Source organism: Tenrec ecaudatus, chromosome 4 (genome assembly GCF_050624435.1).
Source record: "Tenrec ecaudatus isolate mTenEca1 chromosome 4, mTenEca1.hap1, whole genome shotgun sequence".
In the NCBI taxonomy this organism is placed as follows: domain Eukaryota; kingdom Metazoa; phylum Chordata; class Mammalia; order Afrosoricida; family Tenrecidae; genus Tenrec; species Tenrec ecaudatus.
Genome location: NC_134533.1, coordinates 178534720 through 178552059, shown reverse-complemented (window position 1 = coordinate 178552059; position 17340 = coordinate 178534720). Strand labels below are relative to the sequence as shown.

Sequence of the window (17340 nt, the reverse complement as noted above, 5' to 3'; positions counted from 1 at the left end):
AATTTTTCCAAGAATTTCTTGAAGCCCCCACATAATAAAACATTTGCCAACTTCAGCAGTTTATGCACGCACCATTCAGAGACATTAATTACACTCATTTATTAACAATTTTCAAAGACTCATGGAAAGTGAAGAATGACCCCAACCAGCTTCTCCCTCAAACTATGAATCTGACCAGACCCTGATATGGAATGTGTATCCCCAGCGTTAGGGGTTAGGGACCCTCCTTTCCCTGTGACAGCTTCCACGCAGAGTCGGCCTTGAACTATTGTTAAGCATCCCCTCAAAATCTCACCCACTCTCTAAACCCAAACCCAAGCCCACTGCCACTGGGTCGATTCCAACTCATGGCACCCCCAGAGGATGGAGTAGAACTACTTCATACGTTTTCTGAGACTGCAACTCTCTAAGGGAACAGATAACCTCGGCTTTCTCCCGAGGAGCCACTAGTGGGGAGCCTATGTGCATAGACGCTGTGAAAATAAAATCCTAAGACGTCATGGAGAGAGAGAGACAGAGACCCAGCATCGGCCAAGTCTAGCTCACAACCGTCCTGCCGGCTGGTTGCAGTCACATAGCAAGGCAGCCACCGGTAAATCCAGAACTGCCCCGCTAGCTTAGTCCAGCGGCAGAAAATAAAGTGGTGAGTGGTGAGTGCCTGAAGCCACTACAATTTGGGGTGATTAGCTACTCAGCAAGAGATTAAAAAAAACCAGTAACTCTAATTGTTTGTTATGCTGGTTGAAGTTCTCAGGCTACAAACTTAAGAGTCCTCCTCCCCCCAAATAAATAAACCCTTAATCAAAACAAAAGAAAAGCAGGCCATCAAGTAGGCTCAGGAGGAGCCTCCATCTCGGAGACTAGAGCTCCACCCCCTCTAGTTTCCCCAGCGGTGACTTTATGTAAGTCCATCCCTCTGCCCCCAGCCGGGTTTGAACTACCCACCTCTCAGTCCGTCGCTGAGTGCAAACCATTCACCCCTCCCAGGGAACTCAGATCACTTAGCGTCATCTTTGATTCCTCTTTCACTCATCTTTTCCACCTCCAGTCCACAGGCAAATCCTGTTGGTGCTATTTTTCTAAGGATGAGGGGAACTTCGAGAAGCTGGTGGAAAAACGCCATCGTCCCTGAATTCCATTTTCCCACGGACATTTTGCAGCCTGTGTGCATCCAGATTCAGCCCTTGCCACTCCACTACCATCATCTCTTGTTTGGGTCACGGCAGGACTCCTTCCGCTCCCACCCTTAGCTGCCTTCCCCGGACCCAGTCTCCTCTCCACACAGACATCAGGGTGGTGGTCCTGGAAAGCCGCCAGGCAGGCGTCCCTTGGCTTCAGACCCCTCCAGTGGCTAAGGCGTCATGCAGGGCCCCTTCCCCGGCCCTTCCAATTCCTGCAATCCAGCCCTTCCCATCTCACCAACCTAACTGCCAACTCAACCTAGTTCCCGCCGATCCAGCCGCCCTGGCTTCCTTGCTCTGCCTCAAAATGTCCATCCTGAGCCTTTAAGGAAAAAAAACTCTTATTCCCCTCTGGCTGAAACACCAGTCCCCTACTCACAAGTGGAGTTTGTCATTTTAATCCAGACTCTGCTCAAATGTCACCCGAGAGACTCCTTCCCTAAAGAGCTTCACTCAAAGGCGGCTCTCCCTTCCACCTTCCCCATCATTTCCCACCCTCCCTGACCTGCTTGATTGCTCATCACTACTTCTCAGCGCTGTAGACTTCTCTAGATCGGTAGGGGGGAGGGCAGGCATTGCCACTGTCGCAATTCCACTGAACCCAACAGGACACAGAAGAACTGCCCCATAGAGTCCCAGAGCTGCCATCCTAACAGAAGCAGAGTGTCACCGCTTTCTCCCATGGAGCAGTTGATGGGTCCCCACCCTCAACCTTTCAGCGAGCAGCCAAGCACGGAACACTGTTCCCTTGGGACTCTGTGGCCAGCAAACTGGTATATGATCTCTCTTCTGGCATCACTGTGCCCGCTCGCCCATTTGGAGAACTTGTTCACTGCTGTGCACAGCAGTGTCTGGACAGTCGCTATCCCGTGCGGTGCTCCATAAAGATCTATTAGATGAGCAAACTAAGTATTTTTACCTCTCCGATCCCCGAGAAGTCAGCAGAAATGGTCATACACCTCTAGCCTCGACACGGAAATCTGGGGGCCTCTTTTCCTGGAGCCCAGGCCTTGCCACAACTACTTCACCTCTCTTGGCCACCACACCCCAATATTCTCATCTGCCTCCATCCTCCAAGAGCACCGTAACTCTCAAAATGACAGGCACACAGCAAACACGGCTCCTACGGACCACTCCAGGGTCCAACGGTGCCACTTCCCACCCTCCAGCCAGGCTGGCTTCCTCCCTTCTGGCTCTGCCCAGGCAGCGCCTGCTGTTGGCAATGCCCTGCCTACATCCCTTGCCTGGCTCATGCTAATTGCACTTCAGGCTCAACCTAAATGCCCCTTCCTCAAAAGGCCCTTCTGTGCCCCTCCACCCTTCAATGGTGGCTCTTCCGATCTCTCCAGAGCCCTGCTTCCTTGCCTTCCCATGCCATCCAATGGGAAGGAAACCACAGGCTCTGCAGTGGAAATCGGAACACAGATGCGCAAAGAAGGAACCCAGCGGGGTGCTGGAGACCCCAAGAACTCCTGCCTGGGCACCAGCGCCACATCGAAACACAGAGTCCCTGGTTCAAACGCTAAGAACCCCAAGACTGGAGAACAGGGGCCATTAAACAGCAGAGCCCGGGGGTCTTCTGAGCTTGGGGTGCTTTGTGATGCTACAGATCACATCTTCGTGAAGATGCCCTGTCTGGAAAGGTACAATGAAGCTCTGGGTGCCCAGTCAGGCTGGCACGGATGTGTTCAGGTGCCCACCCTGGTCACATCCTCAGAGGCCCCTTGTTTTACGGAGAGACACCAAAGCTCTACCCTTGAGTGCACGAATAGAGACCAGGCATGTTCTAGCTGCAGGGCACCTGCGCCTAAGAGGCGCCATTCAGGCTAAGTTCTTCCACAGTCAACAGAGCACACGCTTCAGTCAACGACGTGGGCGAAAGCCGAGAGAAGGGGAGACAGTGACAGGAGCGGGTCATCGACCTTTCTATGATGCAGCCAATAAAAGCCAAGAAACCTCCCAAGGTAATAAAAGGCCCCCTCTTCCTCTCCCAGGTATTTCAGCTTGTCAACGGTTCCCTGGGTTTTTGAATAACGACTTCCAGCAAGTAAATGTTAATAAACTGTAGCCCAGAAGTGTTCTTCCAGGTACCCCATGGAGTACGAGATGAACGCAGCGTCTGCCCTGTCAGGAACAGACTGTGGGTCCAAACACACAAAGCAATCGCCTCTTAATAAAATCATCCACAGGAAGTGCACCGTGCTGATGGTTTATTTCAAACAAGAGAGCCAGACCGTGAAGTCTCTCACACGCTCAACGTGCCACAAGGCAAGTCCCCTCAGCATTTCACTGCTCCTCCGCCTCTGACCCAGACGCTTTTAGTTTACCTTCTAGGGTCCATCTCCTGTGGCTGTCGTGATGCCACGCCCATGTTTCACACCAATCGTCTGAAAGATCCCTACTCTGAGAGGAGAATGTGTTTCCGACCAGTGTCCCCAGGTGCACACATACACAGAAGTCAAAAGAAAAGCTTGCCGCGGCCAGTCGGCAAGTGTTTTATATCCTGTTGTACTTGAAAAACAAAAAGTCTGACCCACTCATTCCCCCCCTTGGTGATGAAGATGGTTAAGCGCTAGGCTGCTGATCAAAAGCTAGGCCGTTTGAGTTCACCCAAAGGCAGCTCAGAGCCAAAGACAGGGTAATATAATTTGGGCGGAAAATCAACCACTGGAAACCATTCAGGTACATCATTCTGTTCGGACACACCTGGGTATGTGAACTGGCAGCAACTGGCTTTTTAAAATAAATCATTTTATTGGGGGCTGGCTTTGGTTTTAATGCATCATAACCCACCACTGGGAAATGGCATGGTTTGAGACCCTAAGTGGCCTGCATTCTGGTGCACATTGCCTGGACTCCATCCACTGGACCTTAAATCAAACTTGGTCTGGGTTAGTCTGCAAAACATGATGAGCATTTAAGCGATATTTCGAGCAGAAAAGAGATGGGAATTATAGAGTTTGAAGTTACACAAAGGCAGATTTTCTGGGGCATAATAGTCACGGCCTGGTGTGCATCTGGGAAGGCTTCCACAGAGGGTGGAGAATGGCAAAGCAGGGAACCTTCTATATCTGGCCTCCTGAGCAGCTAGGTATGTGCATGTGTGTCGGTGGGGGTGGGGGGTGGGGTGGGAGGGAACGACACTATTTTGTTTGAAGAAGCGAGGTCTTTCCCTGCATCAGAGGGCTCAGATTCACACACTTAAAAGCATTTCAAAGAAAAGTTTTTCCTGTTACCTTGGGAGGCTTCTGCCTTGCCTTCCTGGTCACCTAGAAATGACCTGTCACCTGTTCCTTATCACGTCTCTTGCACCTACACCCCTTCCCTGTCTGCGTTCTCTGGTCTCACACACTGATTCCAGACCCTTCCCTGCAGGCGGGCAAAGTTACTCTCCTGCCAGGCCGTGCCTCCAGAAACAAGTTCAAGTCCACCCCCAGCTTCCGGCCCAGCCTGGAGAAGCTAGGACTTCCATCCCCAGCCCAGCTTCCACCCAGGGCAAGGCTCTCTCTCTTGAGAGCTACTCCTCTACACCATGCAAGTTAGCCCATTTGGAATGGCACGAAGCATGATGAAACACCTACGGTGGGGTTCAGGGCCAGCCAGGACCACTTACACATGACCTCCCATCACCACCATTCCAGAGAGGCACCGTGAGCTGAGTAAGTGACGGAAGCGAGCCAACGCAGGCAGGCTTGCAAAGAAAGTCTGGGCTCTTTCCACGACCAGCTCCTTCCCACGTTGCCCTCAGAATACCAGGCATTCTTTAAGCTGTGCCCCACACTGTCACTCCTGGTCACCTAGAGGGAATGTGGTGTCTCTACGATGGAAGTATGTCCATGGTGAGAGCGCTGGGTTCTCTGGAGCAGGCTCCCCAGGACGAAGCTTGGCTGAGCTCAGCACCAAGAAGGGTCCACTGCCTTCCTATCAACCAACAGGTTACTTTTTAAAGACATCTCAGAGCTCTGGATCAGCTACAGGGATGTGCTTTGGGCCCCAGCTGAGAAGAGACATCCACTGCACCCAGACCCAGGCTGAGGGCAGGCAGGCACACTGGCCTCATTCCCTGTCCACCATTTTCCTTCCTCCTGTTTCCCTCGACGGCAGCTGTGCCACGCAGGGCCTGTCTTTATAGGTCACCTTCAGTCTTCACTAGAACAGAACATGAAACAAGCACAGGCTACCCGTTAGGATCAAAAAAGGGGCGTTTCCCGACCCTCCACCTGCCCTGGTTGAGTTACAACCCAACCAGGGCATTGCCGCCTCGGCCACCGTGTTTCACTTCCACAACCCTGAACTCTTAGACATTCTCCATCAAGCTTTCTAGTAACTGTGATCACTGACCCATTTCTACAACATATGCAAGGGGAAAACTGCATACGAGAATCTTCTGGCTAGGCTTTTCATACTGAGAATCACACACGATGCTCTTCCTGAGAGCACAAACCTCTCTCTAGAACTGTCCCCTTTCGTAGTTTACCTGGAATAACTGTACTTAGAAAGCCAGTCTGGCCAGCCCCCCCAGGCCGTTTTTGGAATCCCACCACAGTTGAAAAGACTGTGACTAAGAAGCAGGGGAGTAGAGAAGAAACCCGAACAGCTGGCCACCAACCCAATGGGCCCCAGGCCCCCTTACCTTGGTCAAATCCATTCCAAGTTTGAGTTGTGAGATGAGATGAAGAATTATACTACGCTGATCGTCCATGACACCCAGTTCTGTCTCTTCCTTATCTTCAGTGTCACTTTGTTCATCTTCAGACAAAACAGGTTCGGGACCTGCATTTGGCTAAAAGGAATCAATAAAAGCCATCAGTTGGTCCAGTAGAAGTTAACAGCAGAGCACAGACACCCGTGTGCTTAGCAGCGATGGAGGAGCCCAATCCAGCCACAGGGAGATGCTCTCAGTCCCGAAGCACACGGGGCTACGGACGAGCTTCTTTAAGTGTGTCGTCACTGTAGGGGACACACTCAACATCCGCCCCCCCACCCCACCCAGGAGTGAAACTCTTGACCTTCGAATTTGCCCTGACCCAGAGTTTCCTTTCTTCAAATAACAGACTAAAGCATATGTGACGGTCCTCTCTGTCTAGCTTATTCCCAACAACTCTATTAGCCTGCACAATCTAGACACTATATTGTATGCAAAACTTTCTGCTTCTCAGCAAAAGCTGATGTCCTCAGCACTGCCTAGAATTCCATTATTTTACGGAGAAGTTACCTTGGGGCTACTTCTACACATCCATTATTATCGCGAGGACAAAGGAAGGGAATGTCTCAGCATTAATCTAGGGAAGGAGATCTGCGAAAATTTAAGCAAAAACTCCGAACTTTTCTGGGTTAAATCGTTATCCTATGCTTGGCTGGATGCTGGCCAGCAGGCCCTCCCCCTTTCCTTGGTGTAAATTTATTAATTCGATTGCTTGATTCCAATTTTTCAAATGATCAAAGGGAAAAAAAACAGGCTACGTAGAGGGGAATTACCAATCACCAAGTTCCCAATGAAAACCACTCTGGCTACTAGGAAGAGTTGCCCTTGGAATTCTGCTGAAAGAAGGAATGCCATCCCATGTGTGCCTGCGTTTTCGTACCACCTGTTCACGTGTGACCAATAGCACACGGCATAACCCATTATCCATTTTTCCAATCACCTGTGATAGGTCAGGCAGAATGAACTTAAGTTACAGAAATGCAGGCGCTCCACGGTATTACAGATGGAAAGGATATACATATCAGTGCAAACACTGACGATTTAAGAGCCTCATTAGGCAGAATCATGGCATTAGATCCAAGCTCTTCCAGGGTAGTACAAAGGTTAGTGTAGTGATCAAGGTGTCGGCAGTTGTCCACTCGAAAGTCACCTTTAAAAAGGTTCCGGAGAGGGGAGACAAGGGCGCTTCTTTGCCCTCTTCTCTTATCAACCTGATAATGCCTTTCAACTCAGATAGGCACTTTCCATAAACACACAGGCAAATCCTTTGCCATCACACCAAGACAGGCTTCAGATGGTCAGGGTGATGCCCATAGGGCTCTCCCCAGCCTAGTGCCAGTCTCCTTCCCACACAGACCTGGTTCTCCAGGCTCGTCTCTGACACCGTCAGTGTGCTGTTTGGCCAGCGTACGCTGAAATCGCCTGGGAGCGTTTATTCCATCCTTTTCCAGAAACGAATAAGCAGAGGCAAGTCCGAGCACATGGGTCACCCTGATTCTCCCCTGGGGAGATGAGCAAGATGACACAGGGGAGACCGTGCGAGCGCAGCACTCACTTTGGCCACCCAGCCTCTCCAGGCCCTGCTCCGCCACAGGGCCACTGCCACGGAGGCGACTGTAGGGAGGAACCCGGATGGCTCGAGCAAGGACTGGGAGGGCCACCGTCTTCTTCCTCCAGACGCCTGAGGAGCTGGAAAGTGGGCGGCAGCGTCGGCCTGTTCTGAGCTTGCAGTTCCACAAAATTGCCACCAAGATGGGAGAAGCTCCCAATAGCACATCCCTCCCCGCACAGAGGGCTGTTGCCGCCTCCTTTCTGGACAATCTGGTGAGTGGTCCTCTGGGCCAGCAGGCTCCCCTCAACCCAGCTGGGCCTTCTGTGTGGGGAGGCAAAAGGAAAATCAAGCCAAGTTAAGGCAAGCTACCGCCAGGCCCGACTCCTGGGAGAGCCAGTGAGGGAGGGGCCAAGGCTGTAAAACTGTCAACAAGACAGTGGCTGGGGTTTGAGCCCAATTACTCCCGTTTGAAATGAGTTGTTCTCACAAAGTACTGCCAGTGCACGAAAACAAACCCACGGCTCAAGTGAGGCTGCCATAAGGGGCGATGAAGCAGAGAATGATTCATTCTTTGGAAGATGGCATTTTCCATTTGCCCACAAGCCCATGTGCGGAGCAATGGCCGTCTTCCCTACTTACTGCCCCCCTCCGCCCCTCCTGGGACCACGCCTCCGTCTGCTGTCTGTATCCTTAAAAAATCAATCCAGCAGCCAGGAAGCCTTCCACAAGATAGCGCCGCGTGACACTAAGGAGGCGCACGCATGCGAACACAACCTTCTCCAGTTTTTTCCACTTCAACTCAACATCACACTTTCAGTTTTTAGGCTTCCCATGACAGCCGGGGAGCTGGCCCGAGCTGAGCAAAAGCAGGCTGTGCACGGAGCCCAGAGGCAGACCAGCTGCAGGACAACTGGTAGGCAGAGCTCAGAGCAGGGCCTCCTGGGGCCCTGAAGTGCAGTCAAAGGAAGAAAAGTCATGGGGCCCAAGCTTGACCAGCATCTCTCACTGACAACGATCCCCCGCGTGTACGTAACGCATGCCCAACGCGGATCAAGGGCCGATCACAGCTCCTGAGAACGTGCCCTTTCTCTCTCAGCAAATCCTCCTCCACCCACCCAAGCTCAAGGGAAGAATGTACGCCTATCTGGGGAAGACGCCATTCCAAGATGGGGTTCCGTCATAATGCTGGTCATGACCCTGTCAGAAGACCACGCCACTGCCCACTCTGGGGTTCAGTCCTCTGCAGAAAGCTAAGACCCGCCCGCCTGTTGTGGGCCCAAACGGGGTGGAGGTGGGTGGGTAGGGGGTTGGGGGGGTAGAAAGGTGCCAGGGTTCAAAAGGTCAAGGTTGTTTGAAAGAGGTCAATTAGCATTATAAACACAAAACTGCCAGCCTCCACAAAGCACCCACCTTTAGAAGGTATTTCCAGGACTCAAGAAGGTGAACCTGGTTTTAAAGGAAGAAAACCTGGTTCTCTTTGGGGTTTGTTGATTCTGCTATTCCAAGAACCAATCCAAAGATACTTACTCATTACGTGGCTGGACCTACGTGTCATTTCCCGGGACCAGGCCCACGAGCCCAACCAGAGTCTCCCCTCGGCCCTTACGGGCCCCCGCTCCTCTCTCGGCTGACCCTGGCCCGCCACGCGCTGCAGCTCACTGGGATTTCCCTCAGAAGCACCCCCAGCTGTCTTGATGCGTGCCAAGGCAGAAGAACGGTATTTCCCAATCTCAAAAGAAAATGGAAAACGAGAAAGGGTTTTGCAATGCTGGGAATGCTTATAAGACTTATGAAGAATCTTTTTCAGATATCTCGACCCCAGAGATAGCTGCAAATGAGCCATCCCAACCACAAACATTGGACATGGAATGGAATTACAACATATCTTTTTTAAAAAGCAGACTTGGGAAAAATGAGGTTTTTTAATAAAAACAAAAATTGTGTCTTAGCACTTCTACCACGGGAGCACCTTAGGGTATTGTGGCTACAAAACATCAAATGAGTCCTATCTACTTGTAAATGGGGAAAAGGCAAATGAGAATTTGATGGATGGGGAAAGGCTTCATGGGCAGGCTGGGTGTGCAGAACATTCCTAGGTCATTCAGGAATGATCGGTGTCCTTGCCCTGGGCTCCATGGATTGGCAGAAAGGTATCCATGACCATCTTTGAAATTTTATGCACAAAATGTTTCGATAGTTTTCAGATGAGAAGATCCATCACTTTAATTGGATTCTTTGAAAGGTCTGCCCTTCGGCTCACCCCAGGGCCTGTCAAAGACCACAGGGGCTGAGACCATGTGAGAGATGGACTCTAAGAGTGGACATCCGACAGTCACCACAGTGCAGCGTGACTCCCGAGCCACCGTCCTGCGGTCCTTAACTAGTGGGGGGAATCGAATTCCTGACACTGTGTCTGAGGGTCACAGCGATGACCTGTGTGCGATTGGCCCCGGGAAGACTCAACGGGGTCTTCCCCAGGGCTCATCGGGGCAGGAGGCACAATTATCCTGGGCTTGCTCTCTTGTTTTTCATCCTACTTCAACATGAAAGCAGATTCCAAGCAAGACGGAAATTCCAACCGTTTATTCAATACAAGTACATCATTTAACGACAGTTTAGGTCAGTTGTCGTGAAACACCATCAACAGACATTTACAGCACAGTCCATTCGATTTCCTGTCTCAGGACCCACTTCATCTCACATGCAAAAACATGGCCTTCTTTCAGGGCTGTAGGAACCCATGTTTCCCCATTCCCAAATACTGTACCCCCCACCCCCACTCAGTTCTCATAAGCCTTAGCTGGCTTTCAAATCAAAGCGCCCCAGAGAAACAGCTTGAGCCACCAGTTTCCCCTTTAAATGTCTGATAACCCCACGTGCTAAAATTCTACTGGACGGAGTCGAGACATTATAGTCAAGGTCTGTGGGTGGGCGCCCCTCTCTAATCTTGTAAGGTGTCTTTTTGTCTTTGGGCAGGGAGTTCACACCCCAGAGGCCTGAAATCACAAACGCACAGGTGGTGCAAGGGCACTTGAGCAAGGGTTGGGGGGGTGAAGGGGACTCCTACAGCCATCCAGTGTCCAGGCCTCCTGTCATGGGCCTTCTTACATGGACATGCTCCACAGAAAAACAAGGCCCCCTGAATTAAAGTGACCTGCATATGTCTTGAAAAATCTACATGACCACGGGCAGAAAACAGAGTTGGCCAGAGGATGACCGTCAAGCTCTCTTCCAGCAGCCAAGCATATTACAATTCCATCATTTTCAAACCTGGGTAACATGCCCTGCAAACTGTTACCTAGGCAAGCAGGCGCTGGGGTGAACTGAGCCGAATAAAAAGAACCGGCGTATGAATGACAAGACTGAACATATTCGATCTATTAAGTTATAGGGGAAGGAAACCAATCTAGACATGTAATAAATACAATAAACAAATGAAAAACAAAACCCAATACTGAGGGTCCCAGGAAGGCCGGTAGTGAGAAAAAAGACCCAACATACCACCCCTTCAGGTATCCCCCCCATGAGAACAATGTCATGACGAATGGCCACAGGGCAAAGTCATAAGCAGGCAAGGATGTCCCCTTAGGTCACCTTTTTCTCAGGGTCACATGCAATAATAACATGCAATACCAGCCACCGGAGCAGGTACACTCTGCTCACTGAGGGACGTGATTCGATAGAAGTTGGTTTGCCAGTAAATGAGCAATTCTAGAAAAAGTACATGTGCCGTTGAGGCTGGGCGGTGGTCAGGGAGCTGGAGACAGGCACAACGAAGACAAGAGGGAGACAGCGGTGGGATGAAAGCGGACACACCGCCAATGCTGGAGAAGCTAGAACACCAGCGTGTCTACCAGGTCCAGGTGCACGGGGTCCAAACTACTGGTAATGATAATGGCGTTCTCATTCTTATGAACCCTTACAGACTCCAGAAAACCAAGGGCTTTGCCCCCTTTGATCTCTCATGTTCTCGCTTCACTATTTCCAAGCAGATGAGTCAAACGACTGCAGCAGTTACTTCAATCGCCAACAGTATTTTCATGATAGTAAAACTTCATATCCTAAGAGGCCCCTCTCGCAGCCCAAGGTCATGGAAACTGCTTGGCCGTGTCTGCAGATCCAGTTCAGCTCTGCCCACAGGCAGAGAGCGTCGGAAGAGCCCAGGGCATACACAGGTGGCCAGCGCCCGGCAGCTTCCACCTGGTCCTTTTGCCCCTTGTTCCCCCCACCAGGAAGCTTCTATCACAGGAGCACCAAACCAGCACTGTCACATGCTTACAAAACAATCTCCCCTGAGGACACAGACGGATGGACAGCTGTGTCACAAGACTGCAAAGTGGCGGTTCCTGATGACCTACTGTCCTCCGCACACAGCACAGGTGGGACTTCTCTGGAAGTGCTTCGTTGGCACTGGTTTCTAAACCCCCCCCAAAGCAGGCCATCCTTCGGGGTGGAAGGGCTCTTAGGTTTATGGGTGAACGGTCCCCTCCGGTCGGAAGCCATGACCACGATGAGGCTGATGGACACACCTCTTTGGGTGGTGTCTTGCACAGCTGACGCCCCTGGGCCCTGACGGGGAGCGGCTGCTGAAAGCTCCTGCCCATGCAGCTACCCTTTCTGTGGAGTCACGTTCAAGGCCAGGACACCGCGGCACGCTGGAGACCTTCGTGGAGGTAGGTACAGCGGGGCCACTGGGGGCGAAGCCCGATGCTGAAGGAGCTGGCTCTTGTCCTCAGTAGGCCTGAGCAGAAGCACGTCCACACAGCAGGCTGGTCCCAGCTGCCATCCTGGAGCTGTGAGAGGGCTGCCGCTGTCGCCACAGTCCTTGGGGGGCGGTGTGCTGGTGCTCTAACCACACATACAGACACACTGGCCACACTTGGCTCGCATAGCCTGGAAGGACAGCTGCTCTTCCTGAGCAAAGGGGCCGACCTGCAGAAAGGTGTGATTTTAAATAAACATTCCCTGACAGCAGGCAGGCACTTCTGGGGCATGTAAAGGGCTGGGGCGGGGTAGAGGCCGGGGGCAGACATTCCTTCTGGGCCAAGGCTGGGGTTAACAGGCGTCCCAAGGGAAGCATCCACTCACAGGGAAGAGCAACAGCCTCCTTTTCTAATTCTTTTTCACATGATCGGCCCAGAAACCGCAGTCTCATTTTTTTAATTAAAAAAAAAGGGGGGTGGGGTGGGTGGAGACAGGAACTGAGAAGGAACAGAGAAAACCTAAAGAAAGTACAAAAATCATATATAGTAATAAAAGAAGCAACAAACGAAAGGTCAATCTTGCAGTCGTGGATTTGCAGCAAGGCAGCGGGCACCCTGTGTAGCAGCATGCAGGGACCAGGGCGCACAGATCGCATCTCCTTTAAGCTCCTTTCAGCATCAGCCTGCCGCCAGGAAGACAGGCTCAAGGGAAGACGTGGGGCCGTGAAGGAGAGGGAGTGCTTTATGACATTATCTCAATTAGCAGAAGGTCTAGAACTTTACGTCAAATCCACTACTGAATGAATGAGACAGGCAAAGGCTCAGCCAGACCTCCCGAAAGCAACCGTGGGGGCTCTCAAGGGGCTCAGGTTCCCATGGCCCTGATGCTGTGTCCTTCGAGACCACATTTCCAACCTCCCAGGAGAGGCCCCAAATGCAGAGAACATAAGCACCCCAGCTTTAAGAGGCAAAGAGTATAATGGGGGAGCTCTGAGCTGGGCCAGGATCTAAATCCACCCCTGCTCACAGGTGCTGCTCAGCTATCAAATGGAGGGGGTGCTGTCCATCTCAGAGGACAATCCCACTGAGCACAGTGGCCGGCATCCAGGAAGCACTCAGCCAATGGCCACTCACCTCATTAGCCTGCCATGTCCTCACTGGGTCACAGTGGTGCCCACGGGCATGTCTCACTGGAAACCACATACCTCCAGCAGAGCCCCTCCAGCACCAGCGCTCTCCTGGCCGAGTGACTGCAGCTAACTCCCTTCCCGGCCTCCTCGTCTCAGTGTCCTGCTGCACAGGCCCAGGCTCCCAGGGCCCTGACTAGGCAGAAACATCACTTCTTGGATCCGGACTGTACCAGCAAGGGATTCATAGGCATTTCTAGAAACTCCTTAGCTCATGGTCACATTCAGATCTGGGAAGCACAATCGATGAACAAAACGCGGTCTGAGACATGACTCAGCCAGGACCTCCATCAACTGGCTCCACAAAACCAGGAAAGGGAAGGAACTTCTTCCAGGCCCCGGTCTCGCCTCCTGGGCACTGGTACGAGGGAAGGCACCCGTTGAAGGAAAAGACATAAGAGACATAGAGACACATGAAGGAGCTGAGCAGCAGCAAGAGACCACAAAGCCCGAAAGAGTTACAATCAATCCAGCCAACTTGAATCCCTAGGTAGCAAGTGCCACAGATAAAAAGGTATTAAGATAGGTCCTCTGATACTCTGGTTGACACAGATAATTTCTCTTAGCTGGAGGTTCAACCTTCACATTAGAATTCAGCACACTTCATGTGGCTAGAGGTATGTCCATCCTAAGCAGGAGTGAGTCCCTCTACGAACTTTCCCTACAGCCACACTGTGTTTATTAAACATACCTAACTGTGCAGCTGTGCATCTATTAGGCTGGGGGTGTCTAATCCCTTTTGCCAGAGGAACACCAGTGTTGAAGGCTGGCAGATGTCCTTAACGCTCTAGGGCTGAGAAGAAAGATTCTGATCAACTATTAGCATTGGAGAAAAATCCAAGAATGGACAATGTGGTTGCCAAGTGTTTGTCATCTTATCGTATGACCCAAACTCACTACCCCTGTGAGGGCCAACATTGGAACTCTTTAGGGGAGTAGAAAGTTCCCGAGGAGCTGCTAGTGGTTTCAAACTGCTGACCCTGTGGATCGGAGCCCAAGGTGTGACCACTATGCCACCAGTAATCCTGTCTATTTCAGGTTTTCATTTTTCTTTTTTTACATTTTATTAGGGGTTCATACAACTCTTCTCACAATCCACACATATACATAGATCAATTGTATAAAGCACATCCGTACATTCTTTGCCCTCATCACTCTCAAAGCATTTGCTCTCCAGGTTTTCATTTCTATGATCCCAACACAAACGCCCATTTTATAAGAGGTGCCTGTTTTTTAAGGGATGAATAAGCCAAAACAAACACCCCCCGGCCTGCCCACTGCCATCGAGTTCATTCTGACTCAGAGCAGTCCTGTAAGACAGAGTAGGACAGTCCCTTAGGGAGTCTAAGACTGTAGTCTTCAAACCAAGTGCATAGGCAAATGTGGCGAAGAAAGCTGATGGTGCCGGCATCTGGCGTCTTAAAGGCTTGAAGGTAAGCAAGGGGCCATCTAGCTGAGAAGAACAAAGCCCACATGGAAGAAGCGCACCAGCCTGTGTGTTCATGAGGTGTTGAAGGGATCAGGGATCAAAGAACCAAAAATCATATCATTGTGTATGAGTAAGTGTGTGGAGTGGGGACCCAAAGCCCATCTGGAGGCAACTGGACATCCCCTTCCACAAGAGTTGTGGGGAGGAGACAAGCCAGCTAGGGTGCAGTGTAGCACCAATGAAACACACAACTTTCCTCTAGTTCTTTAATGTTTCCTCCCCCCCACCCCACTATCATGATCCCAATTCTACCTTACAAATCCGGTTAGACCAGATGATATACACTGGTAGGGAAAAGAACTAGAAACAGGGAATCTAGGACAGACAAAGCCCTCAGGACTGATATTGAGAGTAGCCATACAAGGAGGAGAAGGGGAAGGTGAGGTAGAAAGGGGGAACTGATCACAAGGATCTACATATAACCCCTTCCCTGGGGGATGGACAACAGAAAAGTGGGCGAAGGGAAATGTTGGACAGTGTAAGACAACAAAATAATAATTTATAAATTATGAAGGGTTTGTGCGGGAGGTGGGGCAGGGAGGGATGGGGGGAAAATGAGGAGCTGATACCAAGGGCTCAAGTAGAAAGAAAATGTTTTGAGAATGATGATGGCAACAAATGCACAAATGTGCTCAACACAATGGATGGATGGATGGATTGTGATAGGAATTGTACGAGCCCCCAATAAAATGATTTTTTTAAAAGAATATAATGAAAAAACAAACAAACAAAAAGACTGCAGTCTTTACAAGAGCAGACGGACACATCTGCTGCTGCCAAGCGGCTGGTGGGTCCACACTACCAACCTTTCCGTGTTTAAAAAAGGCAATGGGGGAAAGTAAGTGGGTGAGGATGAAATCCAGATTTAAGAATAAAAGGCCGAGCAGTTGCCAAAGACCTATTACATGACTCCATTTATAGGAAAGCCCAGAATCAGCACATCTAAATCTATGGAAAGAAAATCGATGAATGGCTGCAGTGGGCTGGGGTGATGGGGGCTCGGGGCCGACAGCTCAGGAGGCAGGGCTTCTTCCTGAGGTCATGACAACGGTGGTAGGTAATGGCTGTGTCTATCTGTGCAAATGCGGAAAGCCACTGAATTACACTTTGCCTGGAGGACTTTTATGGTATGTGAATTATATCTCAATAAAGCTGCTATTTTTAAAACAGAAAACAAATAGAAGGACAAATAATGTATAGTAAAACACCAAAAGCCAGCAGGAATAGTGTGGCCGGGGTGATCAGAGAAACTTGAACAGAGGAGAGGGCTTTCAGCCGAGTATCCCAGAAAAACGGTTTGGCTCAGAGGAAGGACAGGGGTTTCCTGCCAGCAGGAGTGGCACCAAGTGCAGAGAAAGACTGACTGCAGGGAAGTGTGGCTGAGGCCAGACTGTCTGTGCCTTGACCTTATGTCTAGACTCACTCCCTGGGTGATCTCATCCAATTCCCTGGCTTTGAACAAAATTGACACGGCGATGGCTTCCAAATTTATTGCTCAGGTTCATTCTTCCTTTTTAAAACTCTAGCCTTGTCTGTCTAACTGCCAACTCAACATCTCCCCCTTAGCTATCTAAGAATGATGGCCCCTGTCTAAGATGTCGACATCCTAATTCCCAGAACCTTGTGAATGTTCCCGCATGGGACAAAAGAAGCTGAATCGCTGTGATTCCAGGTGAGCCCAATCTAACCACCTACAACTCCAACCACCTCACTGCCATCAAGTCACCTCTGACTCTCAGCAGTGCTCTAGGTAGGGTTTCCGAGGCTATACGTCTTTATGCAACAGAGTCTCATCTTTCGTCTGAGGAGCACCTGGGGGGCTTTGAGCCACTGACCATGCCTTCTGTGAGCAGTTGAACACTTCCCTGACAGCACAGTCAGGGCTTTAATCTAAACTAATCTGATCATATGGCTCCCTAAAATTGCCAACTCGTTCCTGGCTGTGGTCAAAAGGCGCTGGAGAATAGAAGATGGGGCAGAGAGAGGCAGAGCTGCTGACTCTGAAGGTGAAGGCAGGAGCCAAAGAGGAAGGAAGACAGGTGCCCTCTAGAAGCTGGAAAAGTGAGGAAACATTCTCTCCTAGACACCCCCAGAAGGAGAACTGAACACCCAAACTCCAAACTCACTTCCATCGAGTTGATTCTGACTTCAAGCCACTGTGGTAGTTACATGATCTGTTGTCAACTTGAGCCTGTTAAGAATGAAGGGTAGAGTTTAACCTGTTAATCAGGTCGCAGCTTGATGACCTCAATTGGAGGCGCTAAGATAAATAGCTCACTGGAGGAAGGACACACACTCCCTGTGAGACATTCCTGTTGACAAGCCACATGGAGCTGTGCTGATGGCAGCCAAAGCCTCGGAACTGGAGGAGCCACGTGGAGACCCACGCCAGAACTAAGCTGCTTCCACCGCCACTGGATCTACAAGACTTTCTACCCACTGGCTTGTGATCTTCCTGCACACTCTGCATCACTGCACATGTGTGAGTCTGAAGGGGAATTTACAGACTGGTATTGGATGTAA

At 50.7% G+C, this 17340-nt stretch overlaps 1 protein-coding gene across 2 annotated transcripts in view; it reads right to left on the bottom strand.

Moving 5' to 3' along the window:
• The window catches only part of OSBPL10 (oxysterol binding protein like 10), a 338082-nt gene that overhangs the window by 34472 nt on the left and 286270 nt on the right, over positions 1–17340 (bottom strand). For both annotated transcript variants that reach the window (XM_075547107.1, XM_075547106.1), the window contains one exon: positions 5815–5964. In XM_075547107.1, coding sequence (XP_075403222.1) covers positions 5815–5964 — 150 coding nt within the window. The remainder of the gene's footprint in view (positions 1–5814; positions 5965–17340) is intronic.